This window comes from Pleurodeles waltl, chromosome 2_2 (assembly GCF_031143425.1).
Source record: "Pleurodeles waltl isolate 20211129_DDA chromosome 2_2, aPleWal1.hap1.20221129, whole genome shotgun sequence".
NCBI classification, from domain to species: Eukaryota; Metazoa; Chordata; class Amphibia; order Caudata; family Salamandridae; genus Pleurodeles; species Pleurodeles waltl.
In genome coordinates, this window is record NC_090439.1 from 160,607,887 (window position 1) to 160,630,179 (window position 22,293).

The following is a 22,293-nucleotide window of genomic DNA, read 5'->3' on the forward strand; positions in this document are numbered from 1 at the left end:
CCCACTCTTGACCACTACCTAGAAAGCCTCTCTGAGGCCCATACGTTACCTTAGTATGTCCGTCAGAGTGAGGCCATGCCTAGGATTAAAAACAACTTTTCAATCAAGTTTGGAAAGAGCATGCCAAGAATTAACACTCTAAAAACATCAATGCAAACCAGTTTACAGAGGTGTGTGTGGATTAATCTGATTTGAAACATGGAGAGGAATTTGTGAACTTAGAAAAGTGTTTTAAATAGTGCCAACATGTGTATTATTGGCTTCTTTACAATTTAAGAGAAGGTTGGCATATGTAAAATAGAGTTTCCAAAACGCACCCAGTCACAGCAAGCAGAGTTTTCCCTATGTGAGAGCAGTCTGTGAAGACTTATCTTGCTCACATTCTTACATGTACATTACTCGATTTCACTTACTTCCACCTGGTATGAGGAGAAAAGGGTGAATTTGGTTGTAGGTGTCCGGTTAGGACAGCAATAAGCACTGAGAAATGCATTCCAAATTGCAGTCAACTTGAATCTGTTTTCAGTATAACGCACCAATCTGGCCTTCACAACAAATAGAACTTAGTGTACCTATATTTAATACTTTTGATGCTTCTACTACTCGATTTGAAATTATCATAAGTTGTAAAGTTGCTTACAACAAAATGTCTAAATTTCACTGTACATGAAAATATTAGTGTGCAAGACGACAGTTATCACTTGCTCTGTGAGAAACAAGTGTATTATGTAATCTTGTGCCCCGCTTTCTAAAACAGCAGGGGCGGTTCGTCCATAAGGGCGTGGGGGTACTGACCCCCTGAAAATCACACTGCATCATACACTGTAACATGTTTGCCCTTGCGTGTTTTCCGCTCGCCTGTTTAGGGGTGGGGCCATGACAGAGCTCTCTCTCCAGGCATCACAGCAGATCAGCGAAACAACCTGAAAGCTGTGAAATGAACTGCCCATGTCAGACTGGCCGGAATTTTCACTCACATGCGCAGTTCAGGCTTCTACAATCAACAGCTAAAAAGCATCTGAGAAGCAGAGACACAGCTAGGTGTCCAATGGAGTGCTGTGTTTGCTTGCTCTAGACAATCCTATCACTGTTATTTGGCTGTTTAGCATTTTAAGCACCATAGCAGCAGTGCATGGATTGGCTCTGATGCTTCTGTTCAACAACCAGAGCGAGGCAGGAAGAACTTCGGGTGTGTCTGCAGCCAAACGTATGCTGCAGAAGAAAAATTAAGGAAGGATACATTTATTTATTTTTTAAATGACTATAGGTAATTTTTTATGTGTCCCACTACTTTCAAAAAGGTATCAGCCGCCACTGTAAAACAGGAGAATGTCCTGCCCTTACCCTGTTCTACCCATGTCCACAAGTCAAACGTTTTCCGTTTTGTTGTTTTCGCTTGAGTTATTTTAACCAGTCTTATATCTCCCCAAACCCCACCTCCACCTGCCTACCGTTAACCCATCACCTACCCCCCCACCTCACTCCTTCTGCCCCCCACCCCACAAAGATTATTTTCAGTGATTGTGGTATTCAAGATTTTGTTTTAGTGAAGCAAATGTGGACAGTTGAAGACAAAGGAGAAGAGGCATTGCCAAAGCCAACAGGTCTCGCTTTTGCAGGAACTATAGGCTCTATCAGTGTGTTTTAACCATATTGTACAGCCGTGTGGAAGTTGGCAGCATGGCTAAAGTAAAGAACGAACAAGTGTTATGACGCACTCTGCTGGCTGTGTTGTAGCGCTTTTTTCTTTATTTTCAGTCGAGCTGCACAGCAGCAGCGATGCTGTACAATATGGATAAACAAAACACTTACATAGCCAATACCTTTTGTAGTTTAGACATGCAATTTCAGCGTGGCCAATATGAAATGTTCTTCTTGGAAGCTGTGTGCAATTATGTTGTGAACTGACAGGTGAACACAGTAAGCAAGCATGCGCATTGCTACAAAATGCATGGTACACTGTTTAAAAATAGTTTGAGCACAATGCAATGTATATACAGTGTGCCAAGGGTCCCCAGGCCGCTATTCTGGCAACAGATAAAAAGAACATTAGCTGTGAAAAGTTAACATTGGCACAAAGTCCATAAGGATAAGTTACTTACCTGTAAATCCTAGTTCTCTTCCAGGGGTATCCTCATCAAAGTCATAAACATTGAATATTCCCGCCCTTGTGCGGGGACCCCGGAGCATATATAAAATACACACACATTATACATGTGTAAAACAGCAATGCAGGCTATAATGTTAAAACAGGCTAAAATGCTTTATTTCTATGAAGTTATATATATATTTTTTTTTTATATTATAAAATTACAATAGAGAATAAATGTCTACGCAAGCCCCCAAAACTGGGCTTAGGGAAGCAAACAGCAGTAAACTCTAGAGAAAAAGAGAAAAAACTGCATTGAAAAGCAATGGAGCATTCTTAGCCAATAAGGCTGCATGCAGGTTAACACAGGAGAACCATAAAAACTTTGGCACCGTGCCTTTAAGACCCTGAGCACCTCCAGTATCCCACCATGCCTCAGGGGTGAAGGAAAGGTGACAGTTGGTTCACAGTTAGGTCAGTTCTTTTTACGGAGACAATCTGTGTAACTGATTCAAAATACAGTCTGTCCTGCACTTCTAGGAGACGTGCGTCCGGGGAGGAGGGTGGGTTGTTTATGACTTTGATGAGGATACCCCTGGAAGAGAACTAGGATTTACAGGTAAGTAACTTATCCTTCTCTTCCAGGGGATCCTCATCAATAGTCATAAACATTGAATAGATTAGCAAGCCCATCCCTAAACCCTGCGGACTGTCCGATAGAAGTGCAGGAATAGATACGTATTATGCAAATAAATTTCTCATAGAGGCCTGCCCCACTTGGGCATCCGCTCTTGCATCTGAGTCTAAACAGTAATGTCTAGTAAACGTATGCACAGACTTCCATGTAGCAGCATTGCAAAAATCTCAGATATAGGAACATTGTTAAGGAGGGCAGCAGTAGCCGCTTTTCCCCTTGTGGAATGCGCTTTAGGCCTCGCTAGTAATTGTTTATTAGCTAGCTGGTAAGTAGTAACAATACAAGAAACTATCCATCTTGATATCGTTCGTTTAGATGCTGCCTCTCCTGTCCTCAAATGAGCATAATTTACAAACAAGCGGTTAGAGTGTCTAATCGATTTTGTCTTATCCAGATAAAATTTCAGCACTCTTTTCAAGTCTAAGGAGTGCAATGCTTTCTCTGCCGGAGTCTCCGGATTGGGAAAGAAAGTCGGTAAAGATATAGTCTGATTGATATGGAATTCTGACACCACCTTCGGAAGGAAAGATGGGCGAGTTCGCAGAACCACTCTATTGTCATGAAAAACCGTGTACGGTTCTTTGGAAGACAAAGCCTGGATTTCGCTGACCCTCCTCGCTGAAGTAATGGCCACTAGAAAAGCCGTCTTCCATGTAAGGTGTTGTAAAGACGCCTTATGTATAGGTTCAAAAGGAAGGCCCATAAGTTTTGCCAATACTATGTTCAGTTCCCATGGAGGAGAAGGTCTCCGAAGGGGCGGAAAAACTTTTTTCAAACCTTCTAAGAAATCCTTGACTACAGGTTTCGTAAAGAAGGATTCCTGAGAAGGTGACTTGCGATAGGCTGTAATAGCAGACAAATGTACCTTAATAGATGATACCTGCAGACCGGACTTTGCTAGGTGAAGCAAATAGGACAGTATGACATCGTCCTGAGCCCGTATGGGATTCTGACCTTGTTGACAGCACCATATGTAGAATCTCTTCCACTTATAAGCGTAAGAACGCCGCGTGGAAGGCCTTTTGGACTCTTTCAAGATGTTCATGCACTCCTGTGAGAGCCCTAGGTGCCCATACTGCAGGAATTCAGGAGCCATGCTGTTAAGCTCAGAGAGGGTAGGTTGGGATGTAGAATTCTGCCCTCCATTCTGCTCAGAAGATCCGGTCTGCACGGCAGCCTCCTGTGAGGTTTTTCCGACAGGTTGAGGAGATCTGTGTACCAGAATTGACGGGGCCATTGTGGCGCTACGAGAATCATTCTGGTTCTGGATCTGTAAAGTTTGTTGATCACTGCTGGTATGAGGGGAATCGGCGGAAAAGCGTAGAGAAATATCCCTGACCAGTCGATCAACAGGGCATTCCCTCGAGATCCCGGACGGTAGAACCTGGATGCGAAGTCTGGGCATTTCTTGTTTACTTCGTCTGCGAAGAGATCCAGTTGAGGCCGACCCCATTGCGCGGAGATGTATTCTGCGACTTCGCCGTGTAGGACCCAATCGTGAGCGTCCTCTAGGTGTCTGCTCAGAAAATCTGCTTCCACGTTTTGCTGACCTGGCAGGTGGACCGCTGTAAGTGACATTCCTCTGGCCAGGAGCCAATGCCATATCGCTTGGGACTCTCGAGATAGGGGTAGGGATCTCGTTCCCCCCTGTTTGTTCAAATAATACATCGTGGTTGTATTGTCCGTTTGTATTAGGAGAGTTTTCCCCTGAATTAGTGGTATGAAAGACTTGAGAGCCAGATGGACCGCTCTTAGTTCTAGCAGATTGATGTGGTACTGCTTTTCCTTGTCTGATCACAGGCCCTGAGCTTGAAAGGGACCCAGATGAGCCCCCCCATCCCTGAAGAGACGCATCCGTTACTAGGGTGTCGGATGGAAGTACCTGGTGAAACGGAGCACCCACTGACAGGTGAGGTCTGTGCATCCACCATCTCAATGATTGAAGTGCTACCGCCGGTAGTCGCACTCTGTCCTCCCAGCGACCTGTCCTTTGGCTCTAGTTGCTCTCCAATGCCTCTTGGAGCGGCCTCATGTGGAGTCTGGCATTTGGGACAATAAAAATGCATGATGCCATGGAGCCCAGCAGCGATGTCACCTGACGTGCCGTAGGTGCGTTGGCTCTCAACAGGTCCTGACACTTCCTGTCTATTGAGGATAGTCGTTCCTCCGAAGGATACACTCTTTGGAGCTCTGTGTTTATGATAGCTCCCAGGTAGTGAAGGTTCTGAGTTGGACTCAAGGTTGACTTTTGGTAATTGACCTGAAGACCTAGAGACTCGCAAACTCCGAGCACAATGTCCCGATGGCTTCTCGCCTGCTCCGGAGAAGAAGCCTTCAGTAACCAGTCGTCCAGGTATGGATATATGAATTTCTTTTGTTTTCGAAGATGCGCCGCCACCACCGCCATACATTTCGAGAAGACGCGTGGGGCAGATTTCAGGCCAAATGGTAGAACTCTGAACTGGTAATGCTGTAACGCTACTTGGAAGCGCAGGAATTTTCGATGTTTGGGAGCTATTGGGATGTGAAAATACGCATCCTGTAGGTCGATGGAGCACATCCAGTCTCCCTGATGTAGCTGAGGGAAAATCTGGTGAAGTGCCAGCATCCTGAACTTCTGTTTCCTTATATATTTGTTCAGCAGCCGTAGGTCCAGAATTGGCCTGAAAACGCCCTCTCGACCCTTCTTCGCCACCAGAAAGTAACGGGAGTAAACCCCCTTTCCTCTGTGCACAGGTGGAACCTTTTCTATGGCATTCTTTTTTAGGAGGGAGAGAGCCTCTTTGCGCAGCAGGCTGAGATGAGATGGATTGCCTTTGGTTGGCGGCAAGTGTGGTGGAGGCTGTTTGAACAGAAGAGAGTAGCCATGTTCGACAATATTGAGCACCCATTTGTCTCTTGTGATAGAGTGCCACTCGTGAAGATAAGCTGTAATACTTCCCCCCACCGGAGTGGTGTACAGTGTCGAGGGAAGCGAGATCTCATTGTTTGGTGGGTGCTTTCGGAGTGGACTGCTGAGGTCTACTTGACCCTCGCTCCCTTGTGTTCCTTCGCTGAAAAAGAGGGCGTCCCTGTCGTTGCTGTGACCTTTGGGACCAGTGAGGGGTTTGAACCCTCTGCTGGAAAGGGCGCCTGTCATAAGGCCTGTACCTCCGCCGGAAATCTTTCTTTCTTTCCAGGCCCACTGCCCTCATGGTATCCACCTCGGTCTTCATGCGGGCCATTTCCTCGTCTGTATGGGCACCAAATAGAGAGTTCCCGGCGAATGGGAGATTCAGGATGCGTTGTTGTGCTTCCTGCTTTAAACCAGTGAGCCTCAGCCAGGAAGACCTCCTTGCACAGATTCCATGCGCGTACCCATGTGCAGCTAAATCCGCCCCATCTGCTGCCGCGCTGATAACCTGGTTGGATACCAGGCATCCTTCTTGCAGGATCTCTTGGAAATCTTGTCTGTCCTCTCTGGGCAATTTCTCTGTGAATCTATTGAGAGAGTCCCACAGAGAACGATCATACCTACCCAGGAGTGCAGAAGCACTGGAGACTCATTGCCGAAGCCGCCGTCCCGCGTATCTTTCTCCCCAGAGAGTCTAGATGCCTGCTCTCTTTATTCGGGGGAACCGTGGATGATGATGCCACCGAGTGGGTCTTTCGGGCTGCGGCTAATATTACCGAGTCCGGTGGCGGATCCTTCCTTAGGAACAGAGGGTCCTGTTCGGGAGCCTTGTATTTTTTGAGTATCCTAGCCGGGGCACATTTGAGCGAGGCTGGGGCCAGAAAAGTGTCCATGGTTGGCTGCAACAAACCAGGCACTAGAGGCAGCAGCTTTTTTGATGCTGATCTCTGTTGTAGAGTCTCAAAGATGACTGACGAGGAGGTAGATGGCTCTGGAACTTCTATGTTTAGTTTCTGCGCTCCTCTTAGCAGCACCTCGCTAAATGTGGTAATGTCATCTACCGGTGAGACCCTAGCAGGTGGTGACTCTGTTAGGGTGGGTGAATAACGCCCGACAGATGATCCTGAAGACGACCAAGAGGGTGATCTTCTTCTTGAACGAGACCTGGATCGTCGTTGAGAACGAGACCTGCTGCGAGATGCTGTAGCAGAGCGCCCAGGCGTCGCGGCCGGTTGACGAGGAGCAGAACGCGCCCGTCCTGCCCTTGCTGTCGGTGATGGCGTTCTAGGTAGGGAGGCAGTAGGCGAGTACATTCGCGAATATTGCGAATCTGGGGAGGCCGCTGGTCTGTTAAGTCTCTCCAGCCATCTTGGAGATAGATTGATGGGCGAGACATGCCCAGATGATGCCGCTCTTGACCGAGAAGAGTCCCTCGGTATGGAGACCACTGGAGATGGTGCGGCCTTGTCTGGCATGGGGCGATGTTCTACTCCCTGCGGGACAGGTAAAACCTGTGTCGACGTCGATGGCAGAGTCGACGTCGAAGGGCGCCCCACCGGTAGCTCATGCCTCGACGTTGAGTGTTTCAACGCTGAGTGTCTCGCCGTTGAGTGTCTCGACGTCGAACGGCGATCTTTGGACCTCGACCTGCTCGCCGTCGTGTGCCTCGACGTGGAGCGGTGGGAAGCCGACGGCGGATGTCTCTCATGCCGTCGTGGCGATTTCGACGTCGTGTCTCTTGACGTCGGGGGGCGCACAGCCTTTGGCGGCGACCGGGCACGCCGGCGATGGCTCGACGTCGATCGGCGGGCTGCCGTCGACGGAGACCTGCCCCTGCGATGGTGTTCCCTCGACGCCGTCTCCTTCGACGTCGGGTGTGTCGCCGTCGACCTATGCCAGTGAGACGGTGGTAGCGACGACGGGGAACAAACAGGTACTTTCCTACCTGCTGACGTCGACCTAGCCATTCTCTCCTGAGAATGGCCTGCTGGTTGTCTGGGAAGTGAAGAGGACAATGTTTTCTGCCTCTCCTTAAGCCCATGCAGCCTGATCTTTTCTCTGTCTTTCAGAGTCCTCTTTGACATATTCTTGCAGTGCTTACAAGTGTCAGGGCAGTGACTGAGGCAGGCACACTATACACAGAGTGTGGGTCTGACTGGGCCTTCTTCTTCCCACAAGCAGGGCATTTGACAAAAAGTGAAGGCATTTTTCTGTCAGGAAAAAACTCCCAAGCTCAGACAAAGATGTTATTTGTCGAATGAAAAAGGAAAAAAACGCTTTTTTAAAGGATTTTTCTGAGAAAAACTCAGAAAAACTGAGAGCTCAATGCTCCAGGATCCTCTCAGAAGAAGCCAGAAAAAAGAACTGACCTAACTGTGAACCAACTGTCACCTTTCCTTCACCCCTGAGGCATGGTGGGATACTGGAGGTGCTCAGGGTCTTAAAGGCACGGTGCCAAAGTTTTTATGGTTCTCCTGTGTTAACCTGCATGCAGCCTATTGGCTAAGAATGCTCCATTGTTTTTCAATGCAGTTTTTTCTCTTTTTCTCTAGAGTTTACTGCTGTTTGCTTCCCTAAGCCCAGTTTTGGGGGCTTGCGTAGACATTTATTCTCTATTGTAATTTTATAATATAAAAAAAAAAAAAAAAACTTCATAGAAATAAAGCATTTTAGCCTGTTTTAACATTATAGCCTGCATTGCTGTTTTACACATGTATAATGTGTGTGTATTTTATATATGCTCCGGGGTCCCCGCACAAGGGCGGGAATATTCAATGTTTATGACTATTGATGAGGATCCCCTGGAAGAGAATGGAAAGTTTAAAATATCATCTGAACCCCAAACCGAATAGTGACTAATACCGTGCTAGGCAAACTGAAGCTTTGTTAAATAACTCTATACCGTTGGATACACACAGCCCTTTGGCAGACAGAGGGTGATGCCTCTGATAATTCCCTGCTGTGCACGCTAAAGGCAGCAGCCCTCAAACAAAATCAGGCAAGGCAATAAACAATGCAAGTGCAGCCTGATGTCAAAGCTTCAGGGCCCTCTGTAAGTGCGAAAGCACACACTTCAAGCAACAGTGGTCCGGCTTTAGGGCAGTGCGACCGTTGCGGCTGCACTGGGCGTCGACCTGTGGAGGGCAGCGCTGACCTCAGGGGGGCACATTGTGTTTAGCAGTAACATGTGATTTAAAAACACCTGCTCCAGAGTTACTTCAGCATCCAGCTTTCAGGCAGCAATACAAATGTCAAGATAAGTCTTGTGATGAAAGTTCCTGCTACAGAAACAGATGGAGTTACGTCTAGTGGCAGTTTTGACTCCACATAAAATAGCCCAGAGGGTTACTATGCCTGCTGCAAAGAACGTCTACCGTGCAGATTACAGATCTGTATTTTATGTGGATAGCTGAGTGGATTACTGCTTTTTCCACAGAGATCCTTTTGCTACAGCAGTTCATAAGATACAACTCTAATAAAGAACAGTGACTGATATTAACTGAGTTTATGCTTGTCCCCCCAGTCTTTCATTATCTTTTCCTAATGTGGGTAAAAGGGGTTTGTTTTGATAGATATACATTTGTAGCCGTCAAGTCAGCCTTTACCAGTACTTTAAAACAAATGAAATGTATGTGAGAGAGGAGCTATGGAGAGATTAGGGGCACTTTTGCCCAGTGGTAGTGAGGGAATCCAGGAAGGATGTCATGAGGGAGGGGGAAGGGCACTCGGGCGCCACCAGAGCTATAGACGGCCTTGGTGGTCCCAACAGTATAAAAGTATTAAAAAAAAGTATAAACACATTCAACAAGGAAACAGCCATTTGCCACAGGCACATGAATGTTTGCCATTAACAAAACTCTTGGTAAATAATCCTGGATCTGAATATTTAAGATTTTAGAGGTAGGTTATTCAATTTAGAGATAAAGCAGAAGCATTTAATAGGGGCAATAACTCAATGTGGATCTTCAGGCACCTGTTTTCACTTAAACATTTATGAAAAGTGCTGCCAGTCTACTGGGGCACTTACTGGTCAATAAATTATGCTATGACATCACATAGCTGCAAGTCTCATGTGCTGGGATTTGGGTGATGTCAACGGCCGAGGAACTGTTTTGAAGCTAGAGCTTAGGTTTCCGCCCATTAGAATTGCTGCAGAGTTGCTGAAGTCAGCAACTGTTAAGTAGATTGCCTGTGCTCCTGCACTGTGGATGCTGCAACTTCACAGTGCTGGATTCAAAGCACATTAAGGTGGGGAGAAAATTTGGTGTTATGCCAGGGCAGGAGTGGAAACCCAAAGCAGCCCTGGCAATTTTGTCAGCCCCTCGGTCGGGGGTGGGGGACGAAGCACTGCTGCTTTTGTTGTTTTGTTACTAGGGGCTAATATTGCAGCACTGCTGCAAAACCAGCCCTCAGTAACAAAATCGTCCCCCACCCTTCCAGCCCACTGAGGAAAACGCCCAAAGCCCACTACCGCCAGTCCGGGCCTGTTATGGCCAGAGCTGGGGAACCAGGTTCAAGTTTCTGCATCAACACAACATCCTGTGACTTTAAGAAAATGTATATCCCATGGTTCCTAACACAAAAAATATAAACGTGATGTTTTTTAATGCAACTAGTGCTCATGTAGAGCCCTCCATTACGTTCAGGTCTAGGTTACACTATATAAGAGAGCAAAAATAAATAAATGCAAGCTGATTGGACAGACTACTGTGAAGTCCCACACTCAACTGAATTGCACTAAACAAACAGGACAAGGAGCACATTAAAAGTCCTCGCCTGCCAAAAACAAAAGTGGATAGCGGTGGGGAGAAAAGGTGATGACTGATTGAAAACAGGTGCACTCCCATGAAGTGCTTTATAAAAAAGTAAAAAATAGTGCCTGAAGAGCAGACACGGAAGAAGCTCACGAGCAGCCAATCAGAGAGATGGTAAAAAGGCTACACTCCATGCAAGCCAGATTGGCCAAGATAAATAAAGCCTATAAATAGGAAGTAAGCAAAAGTGAATGAAAAAACAAAAAATACATTTCTAGGTCAGCTTTCAACATGTCCCCAATATGTCTTTGCAAACAGGCTTTGACCTAAAAAAAAAACAAAATAAAAAAATTAAAAAAAAACAGGGGGTAGAAAGAGAATGTTTTTAAGAAAAAGTGAGACAAGACCGTAAAACAAGTCCCACAAAAGCAAAATAAAAAGGCAGAAAAGAAGTGATAGAATTAATTATGTAAAAACACATTCGGGATGGAGGTTGAAATAGAAAAGTGACGAGAAAAAGAGGACTGAAGAATGTTTTACACTACAGGACTCGTCATGGAATATCAAGTAATAGTGGAAGGATGCCCTTTTGAAAAACAGACTAATGTAAGAGCAGGAGAAGGGGCAGTGACGAAATTATAGAAGGTGAAGTATCGGGGCTTCTCTCAGAACATTTTAGGATTGATGGAACTATTAAGCCCAAAACACCACAAGGGTCAATGAACACTTTTCAGCAACATCTTAAACTGGACTGAACAGCTCTGAGCTTGATAAACAGGGAAGCAAACACAGGGACTTCACAAATGCTACAAGGGGATAACAACTAATTGTCTTTGGGGGGGGGGGCTTCTTCAGTGATGTTTAGCCATTTACAGGAGGTCGAGTTTTATTAGCAATTTGAAGGGCATACAGTGCTGCAGTAAGCAGCTGGGAAGATGGCCCTCTTCTGACTCGCAACAGGAAATCTCCTGAGATACGAACATGATAACCTGGGCTTATTAGACGAGAGGGGGTGCTTATAGTGAGCTTAGTTCAGTTTAATGTTGCAAGGCTTGAGGGTCAGAGGGTCCTCCTGTTCCTGTACCTAAACCAAGATACCTTAGCAAAGGAAAAGGATTCTGTGTGCAAACAGTTACACAGATTGGTCTTGCACCACCACCATGCCAGACTGAAATTTGAATACTATTACAAGCCATTTCTCCTCTCCAGGTAGAGGCTGCTAGAGCCCTCCTAGAGGAGGAGAACCAAAGTATAAATAAAGGGAAGTTTGAGCTGAAGTCACTTAGTCTGTTTCTAGGCAATTGTTTGCTTATTGTGTCAAACCTGGGTTCAGGAGACTATTTCCGTGTAGGAGCAGAGTACGTTAAAGCTATGTCTTTGTTTAACAATTTGAGCCTCCCCTTCCCATAATCTCCCATCGGCGAACAACAAAGTATTGCATCACTATTTGGCACAATGGTGGTTTAACGCAAAATGTCAACGGTTTACATAAAGGCATCGTACACTGTAGAATTTAATGTGTTACTGCAGTCTAAAAGCCATGAATTGCTGTTTGTCCTTTGAATGGGCTGACACAAAATTAGTGAAATATTAAAGAACTCAGTTGGCTCACATTATATTCAAGTGTCTGTGAGAAAGACTAAGAAATGGCACAAATTCAGAGCTTGATTGTCTAAAACAAAATACTTTCTGAAATCTAACTGCACTCAAATCTTCACGAACAATCACTGTAAGGTACAATTCAATGAACAGTTACTTATGAAAACTCACCTGATTACCTCCCATTCCATGACAGTTGAAGATTCCAACCTTTTCATTTTCTTTTCTTGCCATGTTATCAAGACATTGATTTGTATCCACGTTTCTTATCTAGATGAAGATAAAGATCTTTTAAAATCAATACGTGAAAGGCTTTTGCACAAAATCACGAACACTAATGAGTTTAGAAACCAACTTTACCAAACAAACCGGATTCGGTAACAAGTGCATACGCAACCACTAGACCTATAAATTCTGGCCAATTCTCAACTATCATGGAAGTGGCACACCCTACTTTTTCTCTAGACTTTTCCTAATTGATTCCCCAACTGGGACAGCCCACAATGCGTTTAAAATTCAATTCCTTCGCATTCCCATGCATCCATTTTATCAGAATTTTGACTTCTTCCAAACAAAATGCCTTACATTCCAATTAGAAGTGGAATCAGCATAGTGAGTCCTCTCTATGTTTCCTGAACGTACCAAAACACACGACTCCCAACCATGTACTTGGCAATACAAGGGTGAGGCTAGTCAATGGGTTAAAGAGATAAAGACTGAAGAGGTGTGCATCTTTCTCTGTCCCGTGGTATGTCACCCATACCAATCACTCTCCAAATTCAAGTTTTGCAATCCAAGAACCAGTTTAGGCACTGGGAAAAATGAAGACAATGTTTCCATTCTGCCTGCCTTTTCTCTGATTTCAGTCCTAACTATGCAGAAAAGAAAAGGTTACTCACTCTGTAACCATCTGTTAGTGGTGTGAAGTGCTGTATATTATATGTTCTGGATACTCCTGCCATCTAGTGTTGGGCCCAGATGTTTGCAACTTGTGTTCCTTCAGATGTTTCAAGTCACAAGACGTATTGTGAGTCAAGCCTTAATTCACAATGCACCATGACACACACACTACCTCAGATTCTTTTCCTCTCAGTGGATAAGTAGTGTAAGTGCAGTGCAGAAGACAAGAGAACTGTGCTTTGTGAAATGTAAAAGAAAAAAAGAAAAACACTTGATCATAGATGACTTCCAGGGAGCAGAGTGGGAACATCTGAATTTACAGCACTACACTCCACTAACATAAGACTACAGGGTAACATTTCCATTTGTAATGTGTGGCTGTCGATAGGCATGCTCTGTACAGACTGTAAAGCAGTTTCTCTCCAAAATCGATGGCTAGCAAGCAGGTGATGCAGATGTTTGGAACAAGGTTTTTAACAATATGTGCAACCAAAGCCTATTGACCATTTTGACTGTCTATACACTAATGGTTTTTTAGGTTTGTGTGGAGCAGACGGATTTACAGATGTCTGCCAAAGGGATGTTACCTTTACTTTAGGAGGCACACATGGTGTGCACTTGGCAGCGGAATAGCAAATGTGTTTCATTTATAGATCCATCTCACAATGCCGACTTGGAGATTTGGAGGGGGGGTGTTCCCATGTGAAGGTGGACAAATATTACGAAAAGTTGTTTTGTCTTATGAAAGGGCTTGACCCTATTGCTGTAATACAGGAGTGGCCTTTCAATATGTATGTGTGTAAAGCCCTTTCTGGAACATAGTCTGGGTGCAGGGAGAAGATGGGCAGCTCAACAGTGTGATTCATGTGAAGAGGTGAGATTTCCTTCGGCTAGAAATTGGGATTTGTTCTAAAAACATTGCTGTCCCTATGGACCAGAATGAAAGATTCCTCTACTGTTAAAGACTGCAACTTACTGATGTGTCTAAGGGAGGAGATCAATATAAAAAAAAGCCAACTTCTGTAACAAAAACGTCAGATAACAGGAGTAGAGTGGTTCAAACAGTGGACATTGGAGGTGTACGGGAACTACATCAAGTTGCACAAAGAGACTAGAGGAACTGAGAAGTATAATCCACCTTGTGGCCCTCCATGAACACATTAACAATAGTAGGTTTGAAAAGGGACATTTTCCCTGTTTTGCATGTGTGATACAATAGCAGCCAGATATAGACAGATGGAAGTGTACGCTAACATCTAAACTAAATAAAGAGACAGGCAAAGTCAAGTTTCAAACGGAGCTGTCATAATGAATTTACAGGGCTTTGTGTTTAGAAATACCACATCCGATTTGGAGAAGTTCCATCAGTTAAAACCACAAAGGGGTGAAAATAAATTATCCAATCAGAATGATAAAAAGGTGACTAACCACCTTCAATTTGTGAACCCAGATTTTTTCCTGCACCCTAATATAGGCCAGTGACAAAGAACTTCTAGGAGACTGGTAAAAGCCACAGACTTACTGGAAAATCTTAAGTGTTAAAAAGTGTTTGTACTGCTACACGTGCCTGTTTAATGTAGGCTCCCTGTGTTTCAGCCAGCTTGGCCTTTTTAAACGGCTGTTTTTTAGCGGTGACTGTTTGAAATTTCCCTCCTGGTTTGTGGCAAAAAAATGAATAAAGGCACTTCCCTCCTCATTTTTAAGAAAACAGGCAACATACCCCTCATTGGCTAACCAGAATGTGTCTAGTAGACTGTTTAATCTGTTTCTGTGATTTAAATTGTGTTTAGAAAGTGTCTCCATCACTTGTTTTTGCAGTGAAAAAGCCAAATATCCGAGTGCATGATAAGCAGTATTTCAGTGTTTTTCAATCTCTCCCTTGCCTAAAAAGTAGACTCTGCTAGCTTAGAAGTATGGATTCAGCCTGTCTATATCCAAGGAGATTCTGAATAGAGCAGAAGCACCTCCTCCCTTCCACATGGGTTTGGGCTTATTGGTTGGCTCTCTACCTCCAAGGCAACATGAGCCCTCCTCTAACACCTGAACTGGGCCTTTACGTTTGTGGAGGTAACCCCACAACAGCACCTCCATTTTGTGAGCCCCAGGCTTTCTGGGAAATCTTGTTATTTGTACCGCAACCGGTGCCTGTTTACTGTAGGCTCCCTGTGTTTCAGCCAGCTTGGCCTTTTTAAACTGATGTTTTAGCCATGACTGTTTTTAATTTCCCTCCTTTTTTGTAGCAAAAGACTACGTAAAGGCACCCCCCCTCTTTTTTAAGTAAAAAAAAACACACACACACACCTTAGTTGCTAACCAGAGTGTTTTTAGGAGACTGCTTAATCTGTTTCTGTGATTTAAATTGTGTTTAGAAAGTGTCTGCATCACATGTTTTGGCCCTGAAAAAGCCAAATATCAGAGTGTGATAAGCAGTATTTCAGCGCTTTTCAATCTCTCCCTTAACTGGAAAGTAGACTCTGCTAGCTTGGAAATGTGGATTAAGCCTGTCTGTACCCAAAGAGATTCTGAATAGAGCAGCAGCTCCCTCCTCCCTTCCACAGGGCCTTGAGATTCAGTTAACTTGGCCCTTATTTAAGTTTCTATTGGTTGTTGCATATGTTGTTGTGATAGGTTGCTGGGATTAATATTTCTATTGGTTTAAGGATTAGGGTTGGGGCTGTGATTGGTACTGGGGTTGAGATTCCTATTGGTTCATGGTTTTAGGGTTGGTGGTGTGATTGGTACTAGGGTTTGGGTTCCTATTGGTTTGTGATTTTAGGGTTAATGTTGTGATTGGGTGTCAGGACTAGGGGTGTTAAGAGGGCTGGGTCTCCCACTGGTTGTGCGGTTTAGGTTTATAAATCCGATTGGTTAGGGTTAGGACTAGGTTTCTATTGGCCAATGCGGCTATTTAAGCCTAGAGCTCAGTGTGTCAAGGCTAAGGATGGAGAGGAAAAGGGCAGTTGCCTGTACGGGCCTGTTCGGGTATGGTCGGGCCTAGGGACAGAAATGCTGCCCAATTTTCCACTTACCAGAAACAACCTTATTCCCTCCATATCCTCCAACATCCAAACACAATATCAGCAAAGACATCCAACTCACGCACCATAAACAAACCTGATACAGGTTGCAATGTCTCATCAACCAACACAAAACCCAACATACCACACCTATATACATCTGCCACACCTACAACAGTAAGCCACCTTCATTCTCTCACCAAACCATACTCTGCCCATTCCCACTAACACAACCTGCCATCGTCCACACAACACAAAGCCACATTATACATTACTTTCAGCTATCCAGATACACACTCCCTGTGCATACAAACCAACAGCACCATCCTCTAGTTGCTCCTGCCAGACTCCCTTTTATCATGACGATACCTAAACCCAGCCGTCCAATACAGCAGCGACAAACACTGTTCCTTTCTCTTCAACAATTACACACGCCCATACAATCCTTTCAACTCCATTCCACCACACGTATTAACTCTACCAGTGATCAAAACTAACACACCTAACCCACATCCATCCCTTCTTACACACCTCATACACTCTTCTCCAAAACATAACAACCCCTGTAATCTTCCAATGACACTCACCAGCACTAACTTGCATACAAATCCTTCACAGAAAACCACTACATCAATATCTCCTCTCACTTTTCCACAAAAAGAAAAAACAGACCACACACATCAGCACATCAAAATACAAACTTTCATAATACTTCCCGTCATACCCACTCCCACCCTCATGACTACACAAATACAGATCCTGCCCAATCTTTACTTCCAAATTGTCATTCTTCACAAACCTCTACCACAAGCACCCCGGCACAGCAACATTCATTCACCAGTCTCTCATCCATTGCACAATTTAGAGCCTTACATTATGAACCAAATGTTCCTCCACCACCCCTAACCCATATACTCCTTCCACACTAAACAGACACAAACTAAATACACATGTTATTCTTAACAACTCTGCATTCCCTTGTAAATTACACAATAAGGCTACTCTACAAAAAATATGACACTCAATGTCACTCTCAGCCAGCAAGTCCACCACCAACACACACAGATACAACAAAACGCCTCCTAAGCCTGCTGGAAGAGGAACACTATATTGAAAAACAGGACTATTGTGACCCTTACACAGTTATGACAACTAACACGCCTGCTAATAATCAAAATATACTGCTAACCCTACACCAAAACAAAAAAACACCGCCACGCACACACATTTTCTAAACTGCCTGCTCATAAATGCTCAATCACTCTTAAAAAAAACAAGCACCACATCTACAACCTGCTCATGGACACACAACCTGACTTACTATTTGCAACAGAATCATGGTTGGGAGATGACATGGGCCCGGGTTTGCATGAAGCCATTCCTCCAGGCTACCAAACCATCACACTAAACCGTATAGGCAATTGAGGAGGTGGACTAACTATTATATTCAAACAAGCAATAAATCTCAGTAAAATAGACATTTCCATTCAAGGTTGTGAGACCCTCTTCACAGGATGTAACCCTACACCAACTTCCTCCTGCAACTTTCCTTTACAAACCTCCACCTAACAACTCAACATTCCCAGACACTTTTCTAGATACAGTCTCAAACCTTATAACATTATACACAAACCTATGCATTCTTGGGGACCTACACATTTGGTTTGACATACCCAATATGCCCCATCCAAAAGCTATTACCACTGGCCTAGTCACATTTAAACTACATCAGATTGTACACAATCCCACACACATCGTTGGACACACCCTAGATTACATTTTTGTGAAGCCTGAACTTGTTACTGTTCAAAGCATCACACCAATCACATGGTCAGACCACCATTTGATAACTTTCCAACATAAAACACCACAAATCAACACACCCCATAGCAATTAGGAAAATAAGTTACTTACCTGTAACTATGGTTATCCAGTATTGGTATCTTTCATAGATTCACATGCTTGAATCATTCCCCGTCGTCGAAGTGGGAGTCCCACGGTACATAGAAAGCAGTAAAAAACAAATTGTCTTTTTTTTTCTTTTTCATTGTAGTTAATGGCAAAAATACATTCACTTTCCCAGCTATCAGCCTCATTAGGAAAGGCCCAAAGTTCAGCCAATCAGGCGAGACCATCCCTTTAGAATCCTCAGCACAGAGGCTCAGCCTCCTAGATTTCTCCGCACTAGTGATTTTAAGAGACAAAAAAGGTGAGCCCCAAATGGGGAGGAGGGTGGATCGCATGTGAATCTATGAAAGATACCAATACTGGAGAACCACAGTTACAGGTAAGTAACTTATTTTCTTCTCCAGTATTGGGGTATCTTTCATAGATTCACATGCTTGAATCAGAATAGTCAGCAGTACAAGAGATGCTGAAGTTCTGCAAATAACAGAAAACATGTTTGTTCACATTTCTTCATATATGAACTTATATAGGTAGTTAAATATGTTTATCAATATCTAAAAACATACACATACATTTCAACTTAACCATATATAAGATAAATATCAGTCTGGAAATAACATTCGAGAATGGAGGGCAAAGAAGATTATTGGCTCACCTTATGAAAATAAATTACGTAACACTGCTTGTCCTACCGTGGCATCCATCCTGTCAGTAGCATCCAGGCAGTAGTGTTGCGTAATGGTGTGGGGACGCGCCCACGTTGCCGCTCTGCAGATCTGGTTCAGAGGAACTCCTGCGAAAAGACCTGCTGACGTGGATACCGCTCTAGTGGAATGCACCTTGACATTGGACGATAGCGGTTTTCCTGCTAGCTGGTGGCAGAGTTGTATGGCAGAAGAGATCCAGCGTGCTATGGTTTGTGTGGAAACAGCATTGCCGCTAGTGATCTGTCCATAGCTAATAAACAGTTGTTCAGATTTACGAAAGCTGCTAGTCCTCTGTATGTAGAATTTCAGACTTCGTTTAATGTCTAGGGAATGTAATGCTCGCTCTGCTGGAGCTCGAGGATTTGGAAAAAAAAATCTCAAAACCACCGGCTCATTCAAATGAAAGGTCGAAGGAACTTTGGGGATGAATTTTGGGTTAGTTCATAGAATGACCATATCTGATTTAAATTGCAGAAAAGGTGGTGAGACTGTGAATGCCTGGATGACGGCTAACCCTCTTCGCGGAAGTGAGGGCCAGAAAGAGAGCTGTTTTCTAAGAGATATATTTCAGGTCTGCTTTGTGAATAGGATCAAATGGATCCTTCATCAATTGGGAGAGCACAATATTCAAATGCCAGGAAGGTGGAGGACAGTTAATTGGCGGAAACATCCTGAACAAGCCTTTAAGAAATTGTTTTATTATCCTGGATGACCACAAAGATGGTAACACTGATGTCCGTCGGAAACGGGATATGGCAGCGAGGTGGACCTTGATAGATGAATGGGAAAGACCTGAATTCGCTATATGTAACAGGTATGGAAGGATCTATTCTGAAGAGGACTTCAGGAGGATGAACATTAGAAGTTTAACACCATATGCAGAACATCTTCCACTTGAGGTTATACGTCTTATTTGTAGACTGGGCCCTGGCACAGGCAAGCACTTCTCTGCAGTCTGAAGGGATATCTAGGCCGTCAAACTCCTAGAATTCAGGAGCCAGGCTGATAATCGAAGAGAAGTCAGGTTGGGATGATGGACCTGCCACTGATTCATCGTTAGCAAGTCTGGTGCTGGTCTCAGCCGCATGTGAGGCTGTTCCGAGAGTAATAGAAGTTCCGTGAACCAAAACTGGCGCAGCCATTTGGGAGCAATCAATAGAAGCCGGCATGGTTCCCTCTTCATCTTCTGTAGAAGTCTCGGGATGAGCAGGAGCGGGGGAAAAGCGTAGGCATAATTGCTTGACCATTTGATCATAAAACACATTCCCCTTTGATCCTCTCTGCGGTTGCCAGCTTGCGAAGTGTTGCAATTTTTTGTTCTTTCTGGTCACAAACAGATCCAGACTGGGTCTGCCCCAACGACGAAAGAGGCGGTCGAGAATTGTCTGATTGAGTTCCCATTCGTGACAGCTGGTTCGAGTTCTGCTTAAGTCATCCGCCCATGTATTGGAAACTCCCGGAAGATGTTCCGCCCAAAGCTCCTGTGCCTGTAGAGACAGCGCCTGTGATCTTGTACCCCCCTGCTTGTTGAGGTAATGCATGACTATGGTGTTGTCGGTTTTTATCAACACCGAGGAACCTTTGATGTTGGTGAGGAAGGCTTTGAGTGCCAAGGAAACTGCTCTTAATTCTAATATGTTTATGTGGAGAGTCGATTCCTGTGTGGACCATCTTCCTCTCACTGATAGGTCTTGTAAGTGTGCGCCCAATCCCTCTAAGAATGCATCCGTCGTTATAATGTGCACGGGTTTGTCTTTCAGGAAGCAGTAAAATTTCTTTTTTACTGCTTTCTATGTACCGTGGGACTCCCACTTTGACGACGAGGAATGATTCAAGCATGTGAATCTATGAAAGATACCCCAATACTGGAGAACATGCATGCATCTATCGACCATGGAGCAAACTCAATTATGAAGACTTCGAAACACAACCAACAGCCAACACAGATCTAGACACAATTAATTATATTCCAACACTATGAGTGGCTACAGCAAGCTTTCAATATCCTAATACCACTCAGAAAAACTGAACAGGACAAAAGAAAACCAACACCTTGGAGAAACACAGAACTTAAAGATAAAAGCAACAAATCAAAAGGTTGCAACGGACCTAGCTCGAAACAAACAACATTCAACACAAACGTCAGCTACACAAACTGAATATACTATACAAATCATCAATAATAACAAAAAGGTACTTCAACAGAATTCTAAATGTTAAATCTGCAAATAAAGAATTTTATAAAATTCTCAATCAATTTAAAAAACCTAAAAGCATGGAAGGAAGTCATCCCACTACTCGCGATTTCACAAACAAACTAGCAACTCATTACGCAACTAAGGAAGACGCATTGGATTCCTATTTAAAACAGAAGAAAACCATCAGCACCAACCCCTTCCTAAAATCCCCTCCAAGAGTAAACCAACCCAGCCTCTGCACTCCTTCAAATATCACATGTTGAATTTATGGATTTGGTCAAAGCAAGCAGGCCTTCTGGTTGCCCTTCTTCTGAGCCTTGTCCACCAAACATCTTCAAGAACATTCTTTTATCCACTTCGGCTGCCACACCTGTAAGAAGAATCATCAACAACTAACTATAGGAACTTTTCCTGAAGACCTGAAAAAGGTATACATACATCTGTTATTAAAGAAAACAAACCTAGGCCCACAGGACCTCAACAACTACAGACCAATCAGAAATGGACCTTTCGTAGGTAAACTGATAGAAAGAGCAGCATCCGCCCAAATGTCACAATTCATTCAAAAAAATTCCATACTTCAGACTACCAAACTGGATTCCACACAGGAAGAGGCACTGAATCGGCACTCATAGCAACCTAGGAAGATCTTAAAAAGACAGTTGATCGCAATGGAGTTGCTCCACTACTTCTCTTGGACCTCTCAGCTGCCTTTGATACTGTTGACCATGACAGCCTAATTTAAAGACTCCACGAAGCCGGCATAGAACGACTGCTTTTGACTGGATTATATCCTACCTTCAAAACAGAACTATTATTATCTATTCTCCCCCCCCCCTTCTCGTCCAAACCCTAACTCACAAAAGCAGGGGTCCCTCAAGGATCAATCATCTCACCTATGTTTTCAACATCTACATGATGTCATTACTAGTGTTGATCAATGATTTTCAACTCACATGCTACAACTATGCAGATGACACACACATACTCTTTAAATTGGAATGCACCAAAGACATTGAAAACTCACAAACCTTTGTTTGCCTCACAGCCGTTGATCAGTGAATGACTTGGAGCCATCTCAAACTGAATGCTTCCAAAATGGAAATACGTGGTGACTGGAAAAATTATGACCCACTGTGTGCCCATGCCTGATGATCTCGGACCACCTCCTCAAGTATCGGAGGAAGTTCAAAACCTTGGAATTACCATGGACTCCAAGTTAACAATGAATGCCAAATGGACAAATTAGCACGATCAAGCTTCACCACCTTGAAGACTCTGTGACACACCTTCCCCCACCTCTGATTTCCACACAAGGCGCAGGCTACTATCTCTCTTGTAGTTTCCAAACTGGATTAGCCCATGGCCTCTACCATGGATCATCTCTATCTATTATGAAAAAACTATAACTTATTCAGAACTCAACTTCCTGGCTACTATTACATGTAAAGCCACAAACCCATATTTCCACTAGCTTGAGAGCACTACAGTGGTTACCCGTTGCCAGAAGAGCCACCTTCAAGCTGCTTTG

General features: G+C 44.1%; 1 protein-coding gene across 2 annotated transcripts in view; it reads right to left on the reverse strand.

Moving 5' to 3' along the window:
• GALNT1 (polypeptide N-acetylgalactosaminyltransferase 1) overlaps positions 1–22,293 on the reverse strand; it is a 684,180-nt gene that overhangs the window by 94,342 nt on the left and 567,545 nt on the right. The window contains exons 10-11 of one of the 2 annotated variants that reach the window (XM_069219557.1): positions 12,204–12,302; positions 50–79 (exon numbers count right to left, since the gene is read on the reverse strand). In XM_069219557.1, the coding sequence (XP_069075658.1) occupies positions 50–79; positions 12,204–12,302 (129 nt within the window). The remainder of the gene's footprint in view (positions 1–49; positions 80–12,203; positions 12,303–22,293) is intronic. The other variant, XM_069219558.1, reaches the window with a different exon arrangement.